General features: G+C 39.5%; 2 protein-coding genes across 3 annotated transcripts in view; both read left to right on the top strand.

Annotated features, from left to right (window-relative positions):
• The first annotated feature begins 1,422 nt into the window (after positions 1-1,422).
• Positions 1,423-10,004, top strand: cacfd1 (calcium channel flower domain containing 1). 2 transcript variants are annotated; one of them, XM_083930064.1, is made up of 5 exons: positions 1,423-1,983; positions 4,298-4,370; positions 5,947-6,072; positions 6,816-6,923; positions 7,822-10,004. In XM_083930064.1, the coding sequence occupies exons 1-5, from the start codon at positions 1,872-1,874 to the stop codon at positions 7,910-7,912; spliced, it is 510 nt and encodes a 169-aa protein (XP_083786190.1). In that variant the 5' UTR covers positions 1,423-1,871; the 3' UTR covers positions 7,913-10,004. The 2 variants fall into 2 exon arrangements, with proteins under 2 accessions (XP_083786190.1, XP_083786191.1); XM_083930065.1 differs by lacking the exon at positions 7,822-10,004 and adding an exon at positions 7,527-7,815.
• Positions 10,005-13,063: 3,059 nt separating this feature from the next.
• The window catches only part of LOC310959213 (carboxyl-terminal PDZ ligand of neuronal nitric oxide synthase protein), a 49,453-nt gene continuing 41,090 nt past the window's right edge, over positions 13,064-21,426 (top strand). Inside the window, exons 1-2 of the mRNA XM_083930480.1 lie at positions 13,064-13,464; positions 15,003-15,074. Coding sequence (XP_083786606.1) covers positions 13,360-13,464; positions 15,003-15,074 — 177 coding nt within the window. The 5' untranslated portion in view covers positions 13,064-13,359. The remainder of the gene's footprint in view (positions 13,465-15,002; positions 15,075-21,426) is intronic.

The following is a 21,426-nucleotide window of genomic DNA, read 5'->3' as shown; positions in this document are numbered from 1 at the left end:
TGAAATATAACGGTAGGGTGTCACATAAAAAGGCACAAACTGAGAACCTGAAGCCACAATTGGTATGTCAGAACTTCCATTATTATTATTATTATTATTATTAATATTATTATTTAAATCTCCCAAGTGGCTGCTACCAGGCCTTTCTTCTGTGATAATCGTAAATGTGTTTTAAAATATTAATTACAACCCCAAATCTGCTGGTTTTTTTTCACAACTTAATTTCACGACTTTAGTTTTATATACAATTTTAAGAACATTTCGGCATAATACTAAATATATATATATATATACACACGTATGTAAGGATGTCATTTTTCCTTTTAGTGAACATTACAATCTTACATTACTATGACAACAAACGTAAACTTAAGGAGAGAGTAATTAAATACAATAATAAAAAGGAAATGAAAAATGGACCAAATGCAAAGTAAATCAATCTAAAAAAAAAACATTAATTGAAAGGTAGGCTTTAAAAAATCTTGTATTATATCAGCTGTATAAATACTTTTCTTATTAATAATTTGGATAAATATTTAATAAGAAGTCAATTTTGAAGTGATTACAAGTTGGCAGAGATTTTTTTAGTAGTAGCTATATGGATGTTAAATTTTACGGGAATTAATAAGTTGAGTCCAATGTTTTTTGTTTTTTTTGTTTTCATCTTTTGCTTCCAGCAGAATTTAGTGATCATTTTGAATCTTGAAACAGTTCTCTTCATATACCGACACTCCCAGAATAAATATATAATAGTTTCTTCTTCCATTTTACAAAATTCACATATGTAGTCCACAGCCACAAAGCTTGGAACAAATTTATTAGTGGGATAAATATTGTGCATTATTTTCATAACGTGCTTATTTCCAATTCTGCTGATTTTTTTTTAATACATAACACAGTTTATAAGAGCTGCTTCACAGATACAATACAAAAAGTCAATAAATAGAATAATACATGTACAAAGTACATTCCTGAGATCTCATAAGGTAGTATAATAAGAAACAACATAAGCAGATACTAGTAACTAATACAATATCATTCTGTCATCCCATAAATATATGTAATCATTTTTGCAGTCATAAATTTCACTAATTGCCAGAAGGTATATCAAATATCTTTTCATAGTCATCTAAAAAATTGTATATTCTTTTTATTTTTAACCAGGGCTAGGGATTTATAGAGTAAGTTAAATTCAATCAAAAAATGAGGAAAAATTGGCTTGGAGGCTGACAACAAAATGAAAAGGTTAACCAAATATTGTAGACACTTGTTCTTCTTATTTTCATAATAACATATAACATATTTTAAGGAAAAACAATACAACACGTTAACATGGGTGAAAATCTGCTGATCATAACACATGAAGTAAACAAACCGTGACGTACGTCAAATATCCCCCACAATGCACCGCTGTCGTATATGAGCAGGCAGGCAGGGAGAACAACGGAGAAGCTGCTTGAACCCAAACAAACAAGTGTGGCCATTTATAAGACAATAAAAAGGCCACTTCGGAGTAGTTTTTATTGATTTTATAATATCCATAAAGAGGTTAGGACGGATGCAGGGGTGATATTCGCTGTTAGCTGGGTGGCGGTGCTGGTTAGCATCAGCTAGCCGGTTAGCTGGTCCTAACTGACGGGGGGAAGCTGTGTGGATGAGCCGCTGGTAACATCAGCCCAGCCGGCCACAACACGAACAGACAAAGGGAAGAAAAGATACTTAAAAGTGAATTGTATGTAGTAATACTAATAGGGACTCCTGTGTGGTAATAAGCAAGTTGGCAGGTAGTTTGTTGGGACTAGCTAACTTAACTTAGCTATTGTTAGGTCGTCTGTGGATCGACATCTGTAAACACTGGATAAAAAACAACAATGAGCCCCGAGGCAGACACTGCAGCGTCCCCTAAATCCGCGCCGGAGGATGATGGCATGACATGGTGGTACCGATGGCTCTGCAAAATAGCAGGAGTTTTGGGAGGAATATGTAAGTAACGTCGGTTGGCTTTTTCTTTTGTTACTTGATGAAGTGGAAAACAGAAAAATTTGAAATATTTATTGTCGTTTTTTTAGGATAAAGAAACACAGTTTAGCAGCTTTCAAGTGTTGCCAATATAATACTAAAAATATCAAATTAAATATAAAAATCAAGGTAAATATACACACATAGGTACACAATGAGGTATTACAAAAGATGCAAAAGTAAGTGGAGGGTGAGGGGGTTATTGCACATTCACTTCAGTTCTTAGACGGCTGAGATGGAGGTGACAATAGTTTGTACATACATGTACATAGTTACATACATAGCTTCATGTACAGTGAATGCAACTAGCGTTATTTATTGTGTGCGAGCTCACAGTGACATTAAGTCTCTGCTATTGTCAGGTGGATTTATTGTCTTTTCATCTTTCTTTCATAGTGTTCGTGTGTACTCCTGTGTAATCGTCCTTACTATGAGGGTTAGAGGAGAGACAGGACACAAAAAGCATCAGATTGCTATTTGGTGAAAAATTTGATTGTGCATTAACCTCACTTCAATTGCTTAGCTACCAAACAAAAGCTCTGACACAACCCATTGTCCCCTTCACTGCAGCAGCCACTGTCGGGCACCGTCTGTGTGCACGGCCTGCTCATTCCATAACAGCTTGTTATTCCCAAATTAAAACTATATGATATCAATAGTCCACAGCAGGTACGTTTCCTCTTTCCCTCGGGGGATCTGTGTGAGACAGAAGGGATATTTAACCTACTGCTGGCTTTGCAGTTTTCCATCAGCATTGCAGCTCTCCTTCACAGTGACACCAGAGTCCCAGTGCCTGTATCATATTAACCACCTGGGGCACTGCATATTCAATGGGATCTGTATTATTAAGGAGGCTGGACGGTCTAAATGAGCAGGATATGCCATGTTGTTGTTCCACTGTGGCAGTGTGGACTTGTCTAGTCAGATAGTTCACATAGAAGTGAGGATAGACACTATTTACCCTCTTTTCTCACTGTGGAGTTTCAGCTGGAACTGCTGTAGTTAGTGTTGGCGTATGAACTGACAGTCAAAAGTTTTAATACACACAGTGTTTTAGCATTTTGATTGAATGTCAAACATTGTGTGCCCTTTATTAATACTACAGAATGGTAAATGAGAAATAATAGACATTGTTAAATAAAGAAATATCTGTGACTTATTGAACTTATTGTGAAATGAAAGGGAGAAATGTCAATGGTGCTTTGGTGACGTCTCAGTATTGAAATAAATGCACTTTAAAGTGTTGATTAGGAAAGTGTGAGATTAGCTCTGATTTTCTCTCTTTGTTCTAGAGATGAAACTATTTGATTAAAAAATCTAATTACTCAGTCTGCAACTTCTTTGATCCAAATACACTGATTCCAGTTTCCATTATGATTCCAATTGGCGTGAATATTTGCTGGGTTCCTTAGTCCTCTACAATAATAAACAAAATCAATTTTAACAGTTTTGGACTGCTGATTGTACAATACAAACAATTACACATCACCTCCGGCTCTTGGAAATTAGTCACAAGTACTGAAGTAATTGGGAAAAATAATTGCCAGATTATTTGGTATGGAAAAGAGTTGACCCCCAAAAGCTGACATGTCAAAATATATTAAAACAAGCCTTTAAAGCACTACAGCAGATGAGTGTTGAATGGGTAATTGCTTTATTCTAGTGTGATGGCAACTAATAATTGGATTTTTTAAAATATGCTTCTAAGGGTGGCCTCGCAGCTTGATGTGCTGCTATTGTGTTAATTGCTTTAGCTGACACACTTCTACAATGTGTGATGTTGCCATATCACACATTACTTTAAAAACTACCAAACAATCCACCATGTAGAATACTGACTTGAATTTCCCACAGTTTTTTTTTCACAACATTTGAGCACACCACCAGTGGTCCATACTTACCAATGAACTTGTGCGTGTTAATGTACCTCAAGCTCAAGTCATGTGCTGTTCTTGAAAGACATGTCTGTGTGTATGTTTGCCGTGCTTTTGAATCCACATACTGTACATGCTCCATATGTCATGCATTGCTGTTTTTCTTATTTATAGCATACAGACATAACTAACCAGGCAGAATTGATTCAATGCGATTGAAAATGTAGTATGTAGTCATCATGGCTTTTGAAACATGTGTAACTGGACTGGATCTCCTAACAGCCACATCCACAATGCTCAAATCTAACGGCTCTCAGGGTCAGGCCCAATATTTCCACAGTCTCTCACACCTTATCACAATAACAACCATTTGCTTTGTCCTTTCTCTCGTCCAAACCATGCAGCATGTGCCATCTCAGGAGTGTGGAACTGTGTCACTGTGAACCCTTTAAACATTGCTGCTGGAGTATGGATGGTGTAAGTCTTTGATACTTGTTGCACTTCTTTAAATGTAGCATGCATAAATGAGCTCATTCATGTTCCATAGGCCAAAACATGTTTTTATGCTGTGAGTTTACAGCAGAAAAAACAATAACCATATGTTAAACCAGTCATTTAGACTAAAGTGCTGTTTTCTATTATTCTGTCCAGGTCCATTTCACTGTCACAATGCACAGTGAATGTGTTATTTTAAACAGTCTGATAATAATTATATCTACTGATTAAGGAAATACTTCAATTGTCTTGCTGCAGTTTGGCTCACGTGTCACTGACAGTTACAGACACAGATGTGAGCTGGTTCTATTTATCTGTTTTACTAAACACCTGCTGAAAGTCACATACAAACTATCCTAAAAATCAATAATCCATCTGAGCTTTACTGATTCTTTTGTAATAGGTAATGCAAATAATGCATGATACATATTATGTATCATGCATTATTTGCATTACCTGTTCATTTACATTCCTCTACTTGTGCGTACAGTATTATCTTACATTTAGTAGTGAGCAGTAGTCTCATGTAGCCATGTGGCCACACCTAGTGCTCAGGTGACAGAGGTGTGGAGACATTCTTGTCATGGACATGATGTGCCAAAGACTGAAGAGATTTGCTCAGACTTTTTCCACAGAAAAGCCAACTGAGGTTTCTTCCTGTGTAAAAATGGATTGAAGCTTGGACTGAATTGGTAGCTTAGCTAAAATACTAGAGAGAAATAAAGATTGATTAAAACAAATTACAATGAAGACTTTCTGCCATTTGTATTCTATATCAATGATCACTCAACACAAAACAACACATTTGGACGCTCACCTTAGACACTGGGAAATGGGGATGGGCATTTTTCACTATTTTCGAAATTTTTTTTTGACAATCTGATTATTATTTTTTTGTTCATTAGTTGCAACCCTAGAGCCTTTTAAATTTACCAATAACATTTTGCTATACCACAGGTGAAAATGAGTTTTATATAGCAACTGTTCACAACTCTACAGATTAAGAAAGTTTATATATAAAAAGCCAACTTACCGGAATAGGCTGTGGCCTGATGCTCCGCTAAACTGACTTTTTTTTTTTATTTCACTTAAAATGAAACAATAAATCAATCAATAAACTATTTTGCAAAATTATTCATTAGTTTTCTAGGAAAATTGCAAATAATTCAGCTTCCTAATTCTGAGAATTTGCTGCTTTTCTTTGTTGGATTTGATAGTAAACTGATTATGTTTGGGTTTTAGACTACTTGTTGAAAAAAACAACCTTGGGCTTTAGGAGATTTAATAGAAAATAGTTGGCAGATTAAAATAATAGTTGGAGTCCAAATTCCACAAACCACTTCCCTGGAAACGTTATTGCTGTTTCCATGACAGTAAACGTGAGCACTTTCCAGCCTAATTTGAATACCTTGAACGTTGACAGTGACAGCACAATGGCTCTTTTCTACACAGCTGCTGTCTTTATTAAATTCCTCCAAACTTGAGTTGTACAGTAATTCAGATGGAATTGCACACGATAATTCACTGCTGTGTTTGTGTCCTCTCCTCCTGTCTCAAGGTTGAATGCCTTCGTGCTGTTCCTGTGTGAAGTCCCATTCTGTTGCCAGTTCATAGAGTTTGCCAACGCAGTCGCAGCTCGTGCAGACAAACTCAAACCCTGGCAGAAAGCCATCTTCTACTGTGGGTGAGAACAACTATGCATTGTACACAGTTTATATCATTGGGGACTGTAGTTCACTGTATGAAAAGATACTTTTTTGGGATGTGATTTTCTCATCTCATCTCATCTCATCTTCATCCGCTTATCCGGGGTCGGGTCGCGGGGGCAGCGGCTTTAGCAGGGGACCCCAAACTTCCCTTTCCCGGGCCACATTAACCAGCTCTAACTGGGGGATCCCGAGGCCTTCCCAGGCCAGTGTGGAGATATAATCTCTCCACTTAGTCCTGATTCCCCGAGGCCTCCTCCCAGACGGATGTGCCTGGAACATCTCCCTAGGGAGGCGCCCAGGGTTCATCCTTACTAGATGATCCTGAACCACCTCAACTGGCTCCTTTCAACGCAAAGGAGCAGCGGCTCTACTCCGAGTTCCTCACGGATGCTGAACTTCTCACCCTATCTCTAAGGGAGACTCCAGCCACCCTCCTGAGAAAACCCATTTCGGCCGCTTGTACCCGCGACCTCGTTCTTTCAGTCATGACCCAGCTTTCATGACCATAGGTGAGGGTAGGAACGAAGATTGACCGGTAGCTAGAAAGCGCTGCCTTCCGGCTCAGCTCTCTGTTCCTCACAAAGTTATTAGCATTGCATAAGCTATTGGACACAGGTTTGGGATTGTGGTCATTTTGTATCTAGCATTTACTTGATATGATTTAATGACTTTTTGCTTTTGTCTCTTGTTGGCTGTCCCTTTGGTTGCTCATTTTCAGAATGGCTCTGTTTCCAGTGTTCTTGAGTTTCACCTTTACCACCTTGTTTGGAAATGCCATCGCCTTTGCTACAGGAGTTCTGTACGGCCTTGCGTCTCTAGGCAAAAAGTAAGATAAGTCTGTTAGTAGCTTGTGATGATATTAATATATGTTTAGTTTACTTTATATAGTAATAAAAAGGACAGTTTGCAAAGACAGTTATTTGTATAGTATAGATTTATGATATATATACACATGATACGCTATAACAATTGCACTACACACCGTTACAATACGAATCACAGTATCACAGTGTGGATGACAGTCCAAAAACACAATAAATACACACAGAAACATACATAGAGTTCATACAAATATATGTATATTATACAACCCTGCTTATTGTGCAACACATGGCCTACACTACACTACACTACCAGAACAAATTATCCCTATTGCACGCTCCCACCTACATAAAGAAGAATTCAGAGACCATACCATTTTTCTTTCTGCAGTTAATTCTGACAGAATCTATTTTTTAGAAGCCATGTTTTTAATTCCCAGTAAAAACTATGATAGTTTGTGATGTTTTTTGTGATGTCGAGTTTATTCCATTGTATTTGACAAATGTACATATATATTTTGGCTCTTATGAAGCATCAGGGAAATTGTCATATATTTCATATCTATATTGTAATTACTCCTCTCTCTTGATGTCTCACTCATAAAAAGATTCCACTAAAAGGTCCTATTAAAACAGCCTCTCATTAAACGCAGTTTTCAACATTCTAATCACTTAATATGATTTTAATTTTATGCTTATAACAACCCTAATGAGCCTCTTATTCATGCAAATTAACTTCTGTCAAGGTGAGCCATGCAATATCCTCGCAATTAACATTGTTCTCCTGTCCTGTCATACCTGCTTTTTCTGTTTCGACCCACCTCTCCCTCGTCATAACTTTTTATCGCCCTCCTTCTCTCGCATCCTGTCTCCCTTTTTTCTCTCTCTCTCTCTCTCTCTCAGGGGAGACGCAGTGACTTATGCCAGACTGCAGCATCAGAAACAAGGGGATGAAGAGAGGATGACAGAAACGGCAAACGGGGCTCTGGAGTGAGGCATCTGCCTTTTCGTCCTCCTCTTTGTCTCTTTTCTTCAGTTTTTACTGGCCTCCATCCATCCTCCCTCTTCCTCCATACTCCGTTCCTCTTTCCCCAGTTCTGACACTACATAATTATGGTACTTAGTTTATTTACTTAAACTACTGCATTCTCGTTGCCCTGACCTAATAGTATCCAAACAGAGAGATGAGGCATTCAGTCTGTTATTTGGTACCTGGCGTGTAAATAGGATCTCCCAAACTACCGTAGAATGTAAATTCTGTTTTTATGGTTCATTGTCTTCTCATGGGTTGTATTTATTATTCGTTTTCCTTTGTTGTTTGTTGCTGCTGTCAGTTGTAAACCTGTTTTCTGCAGGAAAAAATATGAGGTAGATTTTTTAGCCCAAGAACCTTTAATGAAATCCGAACAGAAATAATTGTGATTGTAAAATGTATATAAACATCAGGTTATTCAGCATGACTCTCAGGCTTTGATTCAGAGTTGTCTAACTTGGAGAGTGCAGTGGTTAAATATAGGCAAAATGATGACATGGGGTTCAGACTTATTTCGGCAGCACACCCAGATATGGATATCAGCTCTTTTGCAGCTCTGACCTCCTTATCACGTTTTGGGCAGTGGGGTTCCCAAAGCCTGTTGCATGAACTCTGCACTTAATTTAAAGGACCTATTTTAAGCAGTGAATGTAGAGGATACAAGTCAACTAAAGTAACAGTGAAAATTAGTGCTACAAAAGCTATATTACCATTTATGATTGGGGGTTTTATTCGAATGTGTCATTATACTTATTGATAGAAACTGTTTGTGCTGACAGTTACCACCACAAATCTGTAGATAGCCTCAACGTGTTTCCTTAAGTTTTCCCCTGTATTTGAGTCCCATCAAATGTACCTTCATAGGACTCCTTTTCAGTAAGACAGAGCGGGGGATTTGATGTTCGTGTTACACCAACAGTGCAGACAAAACTCTGAATTGTAACCTGGATGCATTTTAAACAAAAATAGATTGGCATTATGTATATTTTTTAGCATTGGGGAATGTATCTGATATACCCAAAGATAAAGAAAGTGTATTCTTTCATACATTTATTTTTTTCAGTCTAAACTTTTGGTAGCATGGGCACTGGTATAGAGGGAATTTCAATGAAAGCTTTCAGTGCATGGGTCAGCTTGTTTACATATGGTTCCTCGCGATCAAGCAGCCGGTAGCCAAGTTGTGGCTGCAGATTTTGCGGTACATAACTAGAATATTCGCTTATTTGTTGTCCTTTTTAAAACGTGTACCTTTTTCTTGTGTTATAATCTGTTACTGAATACCTGCAGTTTCCAGTCTTAATTAGTACACTACCAAAACCCATTCAAAATTCAATGAGGGGAAGTGTTTTGATTCAGGGACTAATTGGTCTTCATCCCACAAAATCACAAGAGCCATGGTTTGCCTTTGTCACTCAAATGAGGTATGCAGTGGTCAGCGATGTACGAGTTGTGTTTGTGTTGTTTTGTTGCCTTGCCTTTGTTGTGTCATCAGTAATAATGATGCTTTGGGAATAACTGTCTACACTTACCTCTTACAGCTGTTTCTATCCTAAGTCTATAACTGGCTGGTCAGTGACTGAGTGGATTATTCACGCATTACCACCAGCTCTCAGGTATCATACTTAACAGTGCACAGCGTACAGATACAAAGCAGTTTATGCATAGATCTTACATGTATGGTAACTAGCATTAGCATTAAATCACTATATCATGTGAGCTGATGGAGAAGCATCTGTGTAGCATTTAAACAACGCACAACCAGCGTTCACAAGTGATTAAATACTACATACACACCAGCAGCTCCGCTACAGTCTGACAGTACACACTTTAACATTACAGTCTTCAGAAAGTGTAAAATAAAAAACACCACTTTCCTTGTCCACAGCCATCCATCCATGTATCTTATTGCAGTGACATGCATTGAATACTTCTATGATTCGCTTGATTTAACAGCTGAAGGTGCTGAGTGCATACTTTGCTGTAAGGGATATGTGTATCATGTGTGTTGTGATGTGAATCCGGATCCTGATGTTATCAACTAATTAAACAAACTTGCGACTACTACCATTGTGTTGGCATCTTATGTCTTGAAGGGCCATGACCTTTCCTTTAGCGTGAGGTTAACATTTCTAGCTAAAATATTTTGACTGTTGGGTGGATTGTCATGGAATATGCTACAGATATGAAAGGATCTATGGGGATAAATTATGTCAACTTTGGTGATGCGCTGCTTCTTTATCTTGTTTTATTTCACCAGCAGGACAAAGTTTTCACTTTTATTTACCAGTTCAGTAGACATAATTTATGCAAAAAGATGCTACATGGGCAAATCACCTGAAACCACAGTGTCACCGGCCCCACAGACTCCAACAGTGGATTTATTTGATTACAATTCAAATATTGTCTTCTATCACAAGTGGCTGATATAAATAACAGCATAAAAAATCCTTAAAATAAAAGTTCAAGTGAATTAAAATGGTATTGTTTGCTTAGTAAATACAAATTTGATCAACTAGTTAACCAAGTAAGACTAAACAGCACATATTTTTGAGTGGAGAGGGATTTCAGTAATGGTTCAACCACCTGCCATTCTAGTACTGATTTGGCCATTTTCTTGTTGCTTTGAAACTCAAAGAAACTCCCATATCAAAGGGATGCTTGTTAGATCTCACTTAGATAACCACTAAATGGCTTTCAACATGGTGTGACCTGCAGTGTTTGTAATTGTGATTAAGATACTTCAGAGGTAGTCTTAATGAGATGCTCTCATTATTTTGTCTCCCCCTGCTACATGCAACAGTGCCTCTGACATGAATAGCACATGAGAACAGACCTGTGCGTACCGGAGCTGGATTGTTATCGGAGCAAATAGCCTTGAGGTTTCAAATAAAGCATGTCATTCATTTTGGTTTGTACAGAGAACACGACTACTACAATTTGAATTCATATATGCATTTAGTTTACATTGTTAGAGGGTTCTTTTAAATAGATCTGTAAGACTAATCAAAAGTTATTCTTTTTCGGTGTGTAAAGCCTGCTAAGGAAATGTGCATTTTGAACTGAAACATTAAAGAGAAAGACTTAAAAGTAAAGTAATTTTTTTCATTAATATCATGCATCAGACAGGTATTCACATTTATGAGTAATTAATCACCTCATACCAGGTGATATTTGTATACAGTATGTGACTGTCTTGTGTAAAGATACATATTCACTGTTAGAATGCCAAGTGTGCGTTACTGTAATAGTATATGTATGTTTTGCCCCAAGCATACAGAAATGCAAAAATAATTTACAGCAAGTGTAACATTTCCAAATTCTCAGTACCTTCACAATCTTCTTAGAGGTTTATACTTCAAGTGTCAAGAAATCTCTCGTTAAATTTTTATTTGTTCAATGATCAAAGAACAACGTCTGACTGAGGAGTTACGGTTGAGTGCTGAAGAATCCTCCATAACATGTCAGTCACGTAAATCCAGGTAACCCTAGCGTTGTCATTTTTCATACTTTATGTAAATGCTGAAAGTAAAGAAATGTATTTCCCAAAATACCAAACTATTTCTTTGAACATTTGAACAGTTTCGGGATTCGAAACTGTTCAAATTTTAAAATCCAGTGGACTTGACTACAAAAAAATAAAACGCCAAATCCAAAATATTGATATTTGTTACTGCTAGTTAGTTAAGTCAAATAGATTGACAGTACTACTTTTTACTAGTGGTGTCTGTTTGATTAATTAATCAAGTGAATGAAAATCACGTTTCAGCATTCAATTAAAATTGCATTATTTCTCCATTCCATTGTGATCTTCTCTCACCTATAGAGCTTATATATTTTATCCTTTTTCATACAGTAGATCTTCATTCATTTGATTTGCAAGGATTACTGTAGTCCATATAATTTGTCTATTGACAAAGACGTTCCCTTTTATACGTGCTATTAATCTTAAAACATCTAGAATGGAAACACGCTAAGAAGTTAACTAAAGTAACTTATTAACTAGTAATCAACAGAGGGCGCCATTGAACTATTTCAGCCATGTGTCCTTTTGTTAAGTATCTAACCCAGTATAACCCAGTGTAATATATTACTACTGCTAATTGTAGTAGACTACAAAGGGGGGGGGGGGGACTCTTTAATGGGAATTAAACCTGTGATGCTCCACTTATTATTGGCCTACACACTCACAACAGGTTTAATGTTTATGCCAGCAGAGGCAACAGTAATATGACGACAACATGGCAAGCTGTGGGAGCTTTATAAAGGCTGAGCATCAGGACAATCGAGCCAAAAAATCTGGAAAGGAAATGAAATCCATCTCCTGGGGTGAGGACTAACTAACTTACTAAGTAACTAAATTACTAACTTACTTACTAACTAAATAACTTACTTATTTACTAACTAAATAACTTACTAACTAACTAAATAACTTACTAACTAACTTCCTCACTAAGTAACCAACCAACTAACTTACTAACTAACTTACTAACTAACCAACTAACTTACTAACTAACTAAATAACTTACTTACTAACTAACCCACTAACTAACTAACTAACCAACTAACTTACTAACTAACCCACTAACTAACTTACTAACTAACTAACTAACCAACTAACTAACTTACTAACTAACTAACTTCCTCACTAAATAACTAACTTACTTACTAACTAAATAACTACCTAACTAACTAGTCTGCCTGCTTTCCTCCCAGCTCCGGGTTGCATCATGCCCTGGGAACTTTGCTCCAATGAGGGGCTTGCTTTGTGCTTTGTGGAGGTGGAGGGAGAGGGAGAGAGAGAGAGAGAGAGAGAGAGAGAGAGAGAGAGAGAGAGAGAGAGAGAGAGAGAGAGAGAGAGAGAGAGAGAGAGAGAGAGAGAGAGAGAGAGAGAGAGAGAGAGAGAGAGAGAGAGAGAGAGAGAGAGAGAGAGAGAGAGAGAGAGAGAGAGAGAGACGGCTGCTGCGTTGCCACCAACAGGACGGGATTCAAAAAAAATTAATCCGTCGAGCGAGCAACATCACCTGCGGGTAGGAAACACCGCTCCTGCTGGATTACCAACCCGCGGCTTTGGAAACAGACCTCCCCCACGGTGCAGTGTTTTATACGGGGGGGGGGGGGGGGTGTATATGATAGGTCACCCTTAAGTGTCTCGGTGTATTGTCCCAGGGGGATAAAAGGGGGGCGCCCATATCTGTCCCCCATGAGGACGGGACCTTTCTGAAGCGCAAAGCAACAACAATGGACTGCGTCTCCACCGGGAACTCACTCTCGGAGCCGTGCTGTACAAACACACGGGACTGGAGCGTTTCCAACCCAGGCGACATTTGTGTGTTTAGTTGTTAAACAGTGTCCTCCAGTGCCGGGGGGGTGGTGGTGGTGGTGGTGGTGGTCGCCACTTTGAGCTCGTGATGCCCGCGAGGAACAGGTACAACCTGGTGGACGATGTGGCGGACTCGAGGGTGCCGCTGCACAACGAGGAGGCTTATCAACATGGGATTTCTTTCCAAGCCAAGGTGAATTGAAAATGTATCGTATTTAAACAGCATCCGTTCAGAGTTAAGAGTTGCATTGTGTCGGAGCGGAGTGGCAGGTGCACCCTGGTGGACCCTCTGAGCTGGGCTCCACCATGAAGTTTGAGCGCACATTGTACCCACACATGTGGTCAGTGCTCCCGGTCTGATGGGGAGTTGTAGTTTACGTGCAATCCTTAAAAAATGGAGGTGGATGTGCTTATTTTTGGTGCTCAAAAGTGAACTGAACTGAGTGTATTTTCAGGTTTTCCCAAGTCAATAATTTATTAACCTTTCAGGGAAGCAGCATTTTAGTATGCAGTGTTTAGTTTTAGTCCTATCCACCCACACACACACACACACACACGCACACATACACAGACACACACGCACACACACACACACACACACAGAGACACACACACATACACACGCACACACACACACCCACACACACGCACGCACACACACACACACTTTTTGGGCAGTATGAGTTGATTTGCAGGGCAGGAAACCGAGAGCACAGTGGTAGAAAGGGTTAAAACATGGGAGTGTTAATGGTCCAAAGGTCAGTCACAGGATATTGTGTATCTTTTACGTTATTATAGAACTTCTTATCCACCAGCTTTCTCGTCTCAGTTTGTCAGTCTCTTGTCTCAGTAGTTCTTTATTCCACTGAGTGCTGTGAAAAAGACACATAACACATCCGTGACACAAACAATTTCACACTGTGTGTATACTCACTCTTTGTCTAAGCAAAAAACAATAAGAAATAGTCTAATACCAGGTGGGAGCAAGAACCCAACACATGTACATATTACATAAATATTGTTAATACACCATGACGTATATGAGCAAACGAATACAGACAATAAAAATCCTTCTCCGTACCAAGTGACAATCGATTAGTGTCATTGTTAGCCTCTCCTGTTACGCTCTCGGGCATGAAAATAATAGTAACAAAGCAACATGGTCCCTAGAGTTGCTTAATTACACAGCCACACATTTTAATATATGCAAGCCACAACAAGCTTATGGAGAGGGCCAAGTCAGTCCTTTACACACATAAATAAAGAACCATTTGTTGCCACATTTCAATCAAAATAATTGGTTTAATAATTAATAGTAATGCATTTTATTTATATAGTGCTATTCAATGACCCAAAGACGCTTACAATGACATGAAAACAAAAAACAAGAAAGGGGGAATGACAGTGAGGGCGGGACAAGCAACGATTTACCAACTTATATAAAAGCTCAAGTGGTGAATTTCTAAAAAAACATTTTTCCACCAATGCGAGAGTTTAGGTAGTTCAGTTTGTCTCTCTGTTTAGTTCTTGTAGTCCAAAGAGTGAATATTACCACATATTCTGACCGTGTGTCGACAGTTCTTGTCTTTATAACACCCCCAGCCCAAACACACTTTAAATGATGATTAATGTTGCTGCCCCCGGGGGCTGTTGGAGTTAATGGTGCAGCTGTGTCGTGTGATAACATCTCTGACTCTCATGCTCTTTTAATATGTGTTTGCTTACTAACAGTACGTGGGGAGTCTTGACGTGCCCAGACCCAACAGTCGGATGGAGATCGTGGCAGCCATGAGGAGAATCAGGGTAAGATAAAAACACGATGGCATGTGTCTCTAAGGGAGGACAGAAACTATCTTTACAACAACAACAACGGTGAACACACGCGATACACAAGTGTGCGTCCTTCAGATGAAATTTGTTCCGAGGATGTAGTGACGCATGCACTGGCTGGACAACAGATTACGAGTCACCACTTCTTTGAAAGCAATGCGGGGATGAATTTTCCAAAGAAAGGATAAGAGAGAGCTGGATCGGCCTTCTTTGCTGCATAGAGCCTTATCGAGATATGTTTGTGAAAGTTCAAGGACAGTGTGTGTGGGCATGTTACGGCTGCCTTTGATTAAAGTCAGACTGTGGCTTATTAGTAATGCATTAAGTTGAGCTGAGAGTTTATTAGAATTTCACAAATCAGTCTTTTTTTGTACTTAGGAGCTCTTTTGTTCTCTCTGTCTCCCTGCATTCAGTCTTTCCTCACCCTAATCACACTGTCGTATCATAGTCTGGCTTTTTCCCCCATTAAGTTATATCAGTAGTGTTACTATGGGGATCGTGTAATCATTTTTCCCTCCCATTGTCCCGGCGGGCCAGCATTTTCCACAGAGCTGTAACAGAGAGCCGGGGTTGTTCTGTAATTTACTCACTTGGTTCAGGCACGACAAGCCTCTTAACCCCAACTGAGTGAGTATGTTGGAAAGAAACGTTTAATTTCAGTTTTTGAGGTGAAAAAAAAGCCATAAATTGCATTTATTCACTGAAAAATACACACAGCATTCACTTATTTATGACCATTTTGGGGAACCCTCCATTGTTCTGTTTCAAGAGTTTGTTTTGGCTCCTGTAGTGTAAGAGATTGGGTTTGTAGGTGGCTGCTGTGCTGCTTCAAGTGTGACACCGTGTGTATGAAATCAGAGGAATCCCACTGTTAGATGGGATATTTTAGGCAAACTGGACCCATTTACAAAAGTAGGTCTGTGGAACAGTGTCAAAGCCAGACTGTTTACGAGCCTTTGTATCAGCGTGAATGGGCTGAGTGTGCACACTGTGCCCGTTATTTCCTGAGATTCCCAAACTGACAAATCGATGAGGTTGTAAAGTGAACATGATCATCAGGGTGATACACCACAGGCTGAGGCGGAACATAAAACAGCGGCCGAGCAGATATAGGCAGGCGGAAAAGATGCTTTTGATCACTGCATGAAAAACATTATCTCTGTAAAGAAAAACACAAGACCTGGTTTTTGCACCAAATCGAGATACGTATACCATCATCTATTTATGCACTGTTGCTATTTAAAGCACACATTAGTGCTTATGAACGCCAGTGTGTGTGGATGCATACATGTCGGGGTTGTGTATATTAAGTTCTCTTGAGGTTGGACGAAAGCCGACAAAATCAATAATGAATGGAACTGTGAGCCATACAATAGGCTGAGGATATGTTTGTTTTGGAATGGCTAATGATTGAAGCAGAACATCCCTGCGTCCCCTGTGACCAGTGTAAACAGGAGGGTTTACCTGAGGGGAAGGACCCAGCTATAGATAAACAGCCTCTCATTTATTATATATTGTCATTTCGTTCATCTCATCTCATCTTCAATCGCTTATCCGGGGTCGGGTCGCAGGTGTCATTTCGTTGTCGTTTATAACATAAATTTTCTGCTGAGCGTGACTAGAGAGATGTTACTATTTAGACTTGTGTTATCACACTTAGTTCTTACTGTGTCCTGTCATCTTTGCAGTTGAAATCTTAACATACATAGCTTTATGTAGTCTCGAAGTGGTAATCACAAGATAATGGAAACATTTTTAGTTTTTAGTTTTGATCATTTTCAGACTCGGTCACTCAATGTGGCGTGCATTTATGACCTTTTAGAGGTGCTAGTAGGTAGGTGATATTTTTATGCCTTTGTGTGTCACTGACAGCTGTTGCCGTCTGTGCGTTCATCCCGCTCTTGTGCGATATCTCAGTAACTCCTTCAGGGATTTTCTTCACATTTGCCACAAATGTCCGCTTGGACTGAAGGATGAATCGGTTTGTTTTTCAAGGTCAAAATCCATATTTTTACATTCCATAACTCAAGAATTCCTACGCGTATGTAAGTATGACATTTCACAAAACTGTCTAATAGGATCAAATGATCAAATGATGAAGTGATGACATTTTATATCTAAAGGGTCAAAGGTCGACTCCACTGTGACATCATAGCGTTGTGCAAAAATGCTTTCTGGCATTTATTCAACGACATAAGTCGGGAACAAAAGGACAGGCTTTTGTCGGATACTGAAACGGTGACCGTAATCTTGAAACGGTGGTGATTGTTGATCTTCTTTGCTGTCGGGTCGAAGATGTGTGTGAAGCATCAATGTTTAGCAATAAAATACTTTTTATATTTTTCAATTAAATTCCTTCGAAGGCTTTAATACAAGTATTGTGTAAGTCCGGACGGTTTGGATGAAAACTGCAACTTGAGTGGTTGGCGGAGGCATATGTATATACAAGGTGGCATTTTTAAGTGAACTGTCTCCTGGCTGTAGCCTCATATTTAATGGAGAGATGTGAGAGTGGTATCAATCTTTTCATCCAACTCTCAGCAACAATGCAGGCAAACACAAACATGTCCCCTGGTGATGTGCTGTGCGTGATTTTATTTTTGTAGTAAAAAAACACTCAAATATTCATCTGTGAGATGCTCAAATGTAGTGTTAGAGTACTAATGGGCATCCAGTCTTTATGTCTGATGTAACACCCTTTCAAAATACTATTTCCGGGTCCAAACGCTCTGTTGAACAAAACAAACAACAATTGCCTGGTATGATCACTTCTTCCTTTTTTATCGATAGGAAAGTGGTAGAATTAAATTCTGACGTTTTACTGTAGAGATTCACGGCTTGGATCCACAAATAATACTTTAAAAAGGGCATTAGGTCACGACTTAAATGACCAGATCAAGTCAGCAGACTGTCTCAGTAGTGATGGCTACACAACAAGCAACATGCATCTAAATTAGCTAACATTAGCCGTCATAAGCTAATGGTAAAACCGGACTAAGTAAGGCAGAAGCAGCAAAACCCAGGATGGTGTTGAAAAGAGCAAGGGTGTATTTTATTGCTTATGACTTCAGGTTTTCATTGTTAAGAGTAAGATTGTACATTGTGTCATTTAAAAGTCAGTTAATGTCATATGGACTTGTGTGTGTGTGTGTGTGTGTCCTGGTTTCAAACACATGGGATGCAAAGATTGTATATTGGTGCCAGCTGCTTCTTTTTAGGTGAACCCTCTCACACTGTGCCTACACTGAGTGAATGCAAACACATAAGTGTTTTAGAGGGTGGGTGTGCGTGTTTAGGGTTGGTTGCCAAGTCAAATGTAATTAGCTTTGTGTAGCTGAATATTGACTGGCCCTTCCTGACTTTCTCCTCATCTCTTTTCACAAAAGCCTTGTCTTTAATTTAAAAGCACAACCCTTTTACCCAAGGGACTGTGCGGAGGAGTTGTGTGTGTGTGTGTGTGATTAAAGAGAGTGAGGAATAAACTGATGGCAGTGAGGGGACTCGAGAGCAAGTCCTGGACTCGAGAGGGGTTGCCGGGTGGCTGGCAGAGCCGTAGTCGTTTCATCTCCCTCGGCTAATCTCTTTAGTCTCAGTGGATGTGAGAAAACAGGAGCAAACATGAGAAGAGAGAGGGAAGGAGGGAGATCAGAATACTCAGCTTTATCATCTCTGAACAGTAAATCTGGGTTGGACAGAGCAGAGGAGCGGTGCTAGTTCAGTCAAGTCTTCAGCCGTTTGACAAACACACACACCTGCCATTCCCACAGCGAGAAAGTGAAAAGACACAATTTTGTGTCCTGTGGATCTTTTCAGAGTTGTGTTTTGTTAAACATTCTCCCATTATGGCTGACTGGTCCTACTGTGTTGGTTTATAAGAATTTGTTTCATTCAGTTTGACCAGCGGCGTAGAAACCACCCCAGTGGTGTGCTTCTGCGTTCGCACACGTGTGTATGTGTGTGTGTGTGTGTGTGTGTGTGTGTGTGTGTGTGTGTGCGCGTGTGTGTGTGTGCGTGTGCTTCAGTGCTCCATAATAGCAAGATCCCTTTGCATTCTAACAACCTCAGCAATTGATTAAGGAGGCTGAATGACAAAGGCTGGGGTTGCTGCATCCCACATGGAGGGATTTGGTGTAGTCGTCCATAGCTCAATGCCTCAGAAAAGGACGTGTGTATATACTGGAATTTCCTCGGGAAGGAGCACACACTATTCATAGGCGAACTGTCTTTCTACAAAAGGAAACAAGTTTGAGGCTATTCTCTACTCCTCACCCCTGTCTATGTTTCTGTCATTCCCCTCTTTCTGCCTCCCTCATATTCACCCCCCACACCCCTCCATCCACTGCTGTTTTCTTTCCATCCCCTCACTCTCCTCCTACCAAAATAGACTGTCTCAATTTAGCCCATCTCTGCTATCTACTCAGTGCTGACAGGAATAGATTTTAGGCTGAGGGCAGGCTATGCATGCCTCCCTTTGAATTTTGATCGTCTCTAATGGGATTTTAAGCCTCCCTCACATGTCCGTCAGGATGCAGCCTCCATCCTCCATCCTAAGACTGCCAACAGTCTCGCTGGAAAATATGTGGCCCCCTTCTGTCTGCATTTGTCCTTGTGTCTGTCTGGTACATCTCATGAGAGGATCTCTGTCTGCCGTGCGAAAAGAAGAAAGCCATGTTGTTTTTTTGGTTTCTCCGTTTCAGTATGGGTACACTGAGCGTGTCAGTTTTTTTAGAGCATGCTGAACTGTCATGACTCACTCAGGAGCAGATCTTTGGCTGTCAGGAGGGATATAGTGGGAAACTGGCACTTTGGACCTGTCAGAGTCTTGACTCTGCCTTGGTTTTACTTTGAGTAAAGTCTGAAGCATAGAGACATAAACTTTGGACAACATTTTTTAACATTTTGCGAAGCAATAACAGTCACATACCGGTGGTAAATAAGCGGATATTGGAATTACGGTTATCATGATACCAGAATTTTAAACTGTGATATAATACTGGTATAACAGAACGATACTCAATACCTCTTTCAATACCACAGTAAAAAGAACAAAAAAGTCCTTGGCACACACATTAGGATCATTTTCCCCCATTTTATTTTTTTTATTAACAACCCGTACAGAGTGCTGGTATAGAAAACATCACTGAACACATGTCGATGCATCTTCTTCCCTGTTGTTTTACCTGTGCAGCTTAGGTTGAAAATGTGATATTAGATTTGCTTCTTTTTTTTGACACCTTTGATACTATTGAATGTGGATATTATATCGTTTTGAAACGTGGTATTGAAAAATATCACTACTTTGACACTTATAACAACCTTTATTGGCACACAGTTATTGGCATTACAACATTTTAATTGTGGCTTAGGCACAAGGATTTTGTCAACAAATATGTATGAGATTTTTTCTTAGCAGCCATGAAACAAGGCTAAGGCTGGCAGGTTTTATATTAACCATCTTGTCTATGCACCTGTCACTCACTTATACAACACTGTGGCAGCATTCGGTGTTTTAGCCCGCAGCCAAAATATCTGCCACAGACAGAGAAATGTCCATATTTAACTTTCTCTAGCTATCTGTGTCTCTCTCTGTCTTTTACTTCATTTTTTATGGTTAGATTTTTGCAGCTACCCATAACAAATGTTTACCCGTACCTGAAGGCTGCAGAAAACACACATTAATGATAACATCACAGATTACTTTGGCGCTCTACAAGTACTTGGAATACGCCAAGGTTAGACTTAAACACCAAAGATGATCAAACAACATGGTAATTAAGAAAACCGAACAGGAGTCAGTATCCAACATAAACAATACAGTGAATCCAATTTTTGCATAACAATAACACACCCTGCATGCCCCAGAAAACAAGGGGAGAAATGAGAGCACAGCTTAACTCCAGGGGGGTTGCAGATCTATAGCAAGTGGGGGCAGTTGGATGGGTGTTTGTGCTCTGTGTGGACTCACATGTGCGAATATGGGATATGCACTATTTAGGGAGACATGACACATATTTTTGTGTGTGGTGGCGCTGGCGGTGGTGGTGGGGGGGTCCATTGTTTTCACTTTGTTTTCATGGTAGCTTAATGGCAGATGTACAAGACCATAGTGGGTGACCTATATGTGTACTGGATTAGACGTGATTTCATCTTTGAAAGGGCGCTGCTACTCTTTTGTTTAACCAAAGCCCCAGAGAACGGGGCTCCCATTCTTCTTGATTAACAGTCGTTGAAAAATAAGTCACAATCTGTGATCAGTGGAGTATACTTCTGCATGATCTGCTTTGTTAAGGTGCAGTCAAAGAAGGTGGCACAGCAAAATTCCTCA

This window comes from Echiichthys vipera (assembly GCF_963691815.1).
Source record: "Echiichthys vipera genome assembly, chromosome: 16".
NCBI lineage: Eukaryota > Metazoa > Chordata > Actinopteri > Perciformes > Trachinidae > Echiichthys > Echiichthys vipera.
The sequence above is the reverse complement of the archived record's forward strand: the minus strand, read 5'-3'. Positions and strand labels throughout refer to the sequence as shown.

Coding starts and splice junctions, on each gene's coding strand:
- cacfd1 (XM_083930064.1), top strand. CDS start 1,872: ATGAGCCCCGAGGCAGACACTGCAGCGTCCCCTAAATCCGCGCCGGAG. Junction 6,073..6,815: donor AAAGCCATCTTCTACTGTGG/GTGAGAACAACT, acceptor GCTCATTTTCAG/AATGGCTCTGTTTCCAGTGT. Junction 6,924..7,821: donor CTTGCGTCTCTAGGCAAAAA/GTAAGATAAGTC, acceptor TCTCTCTCTCAG/GGGAGACGCAGTGACTTATG.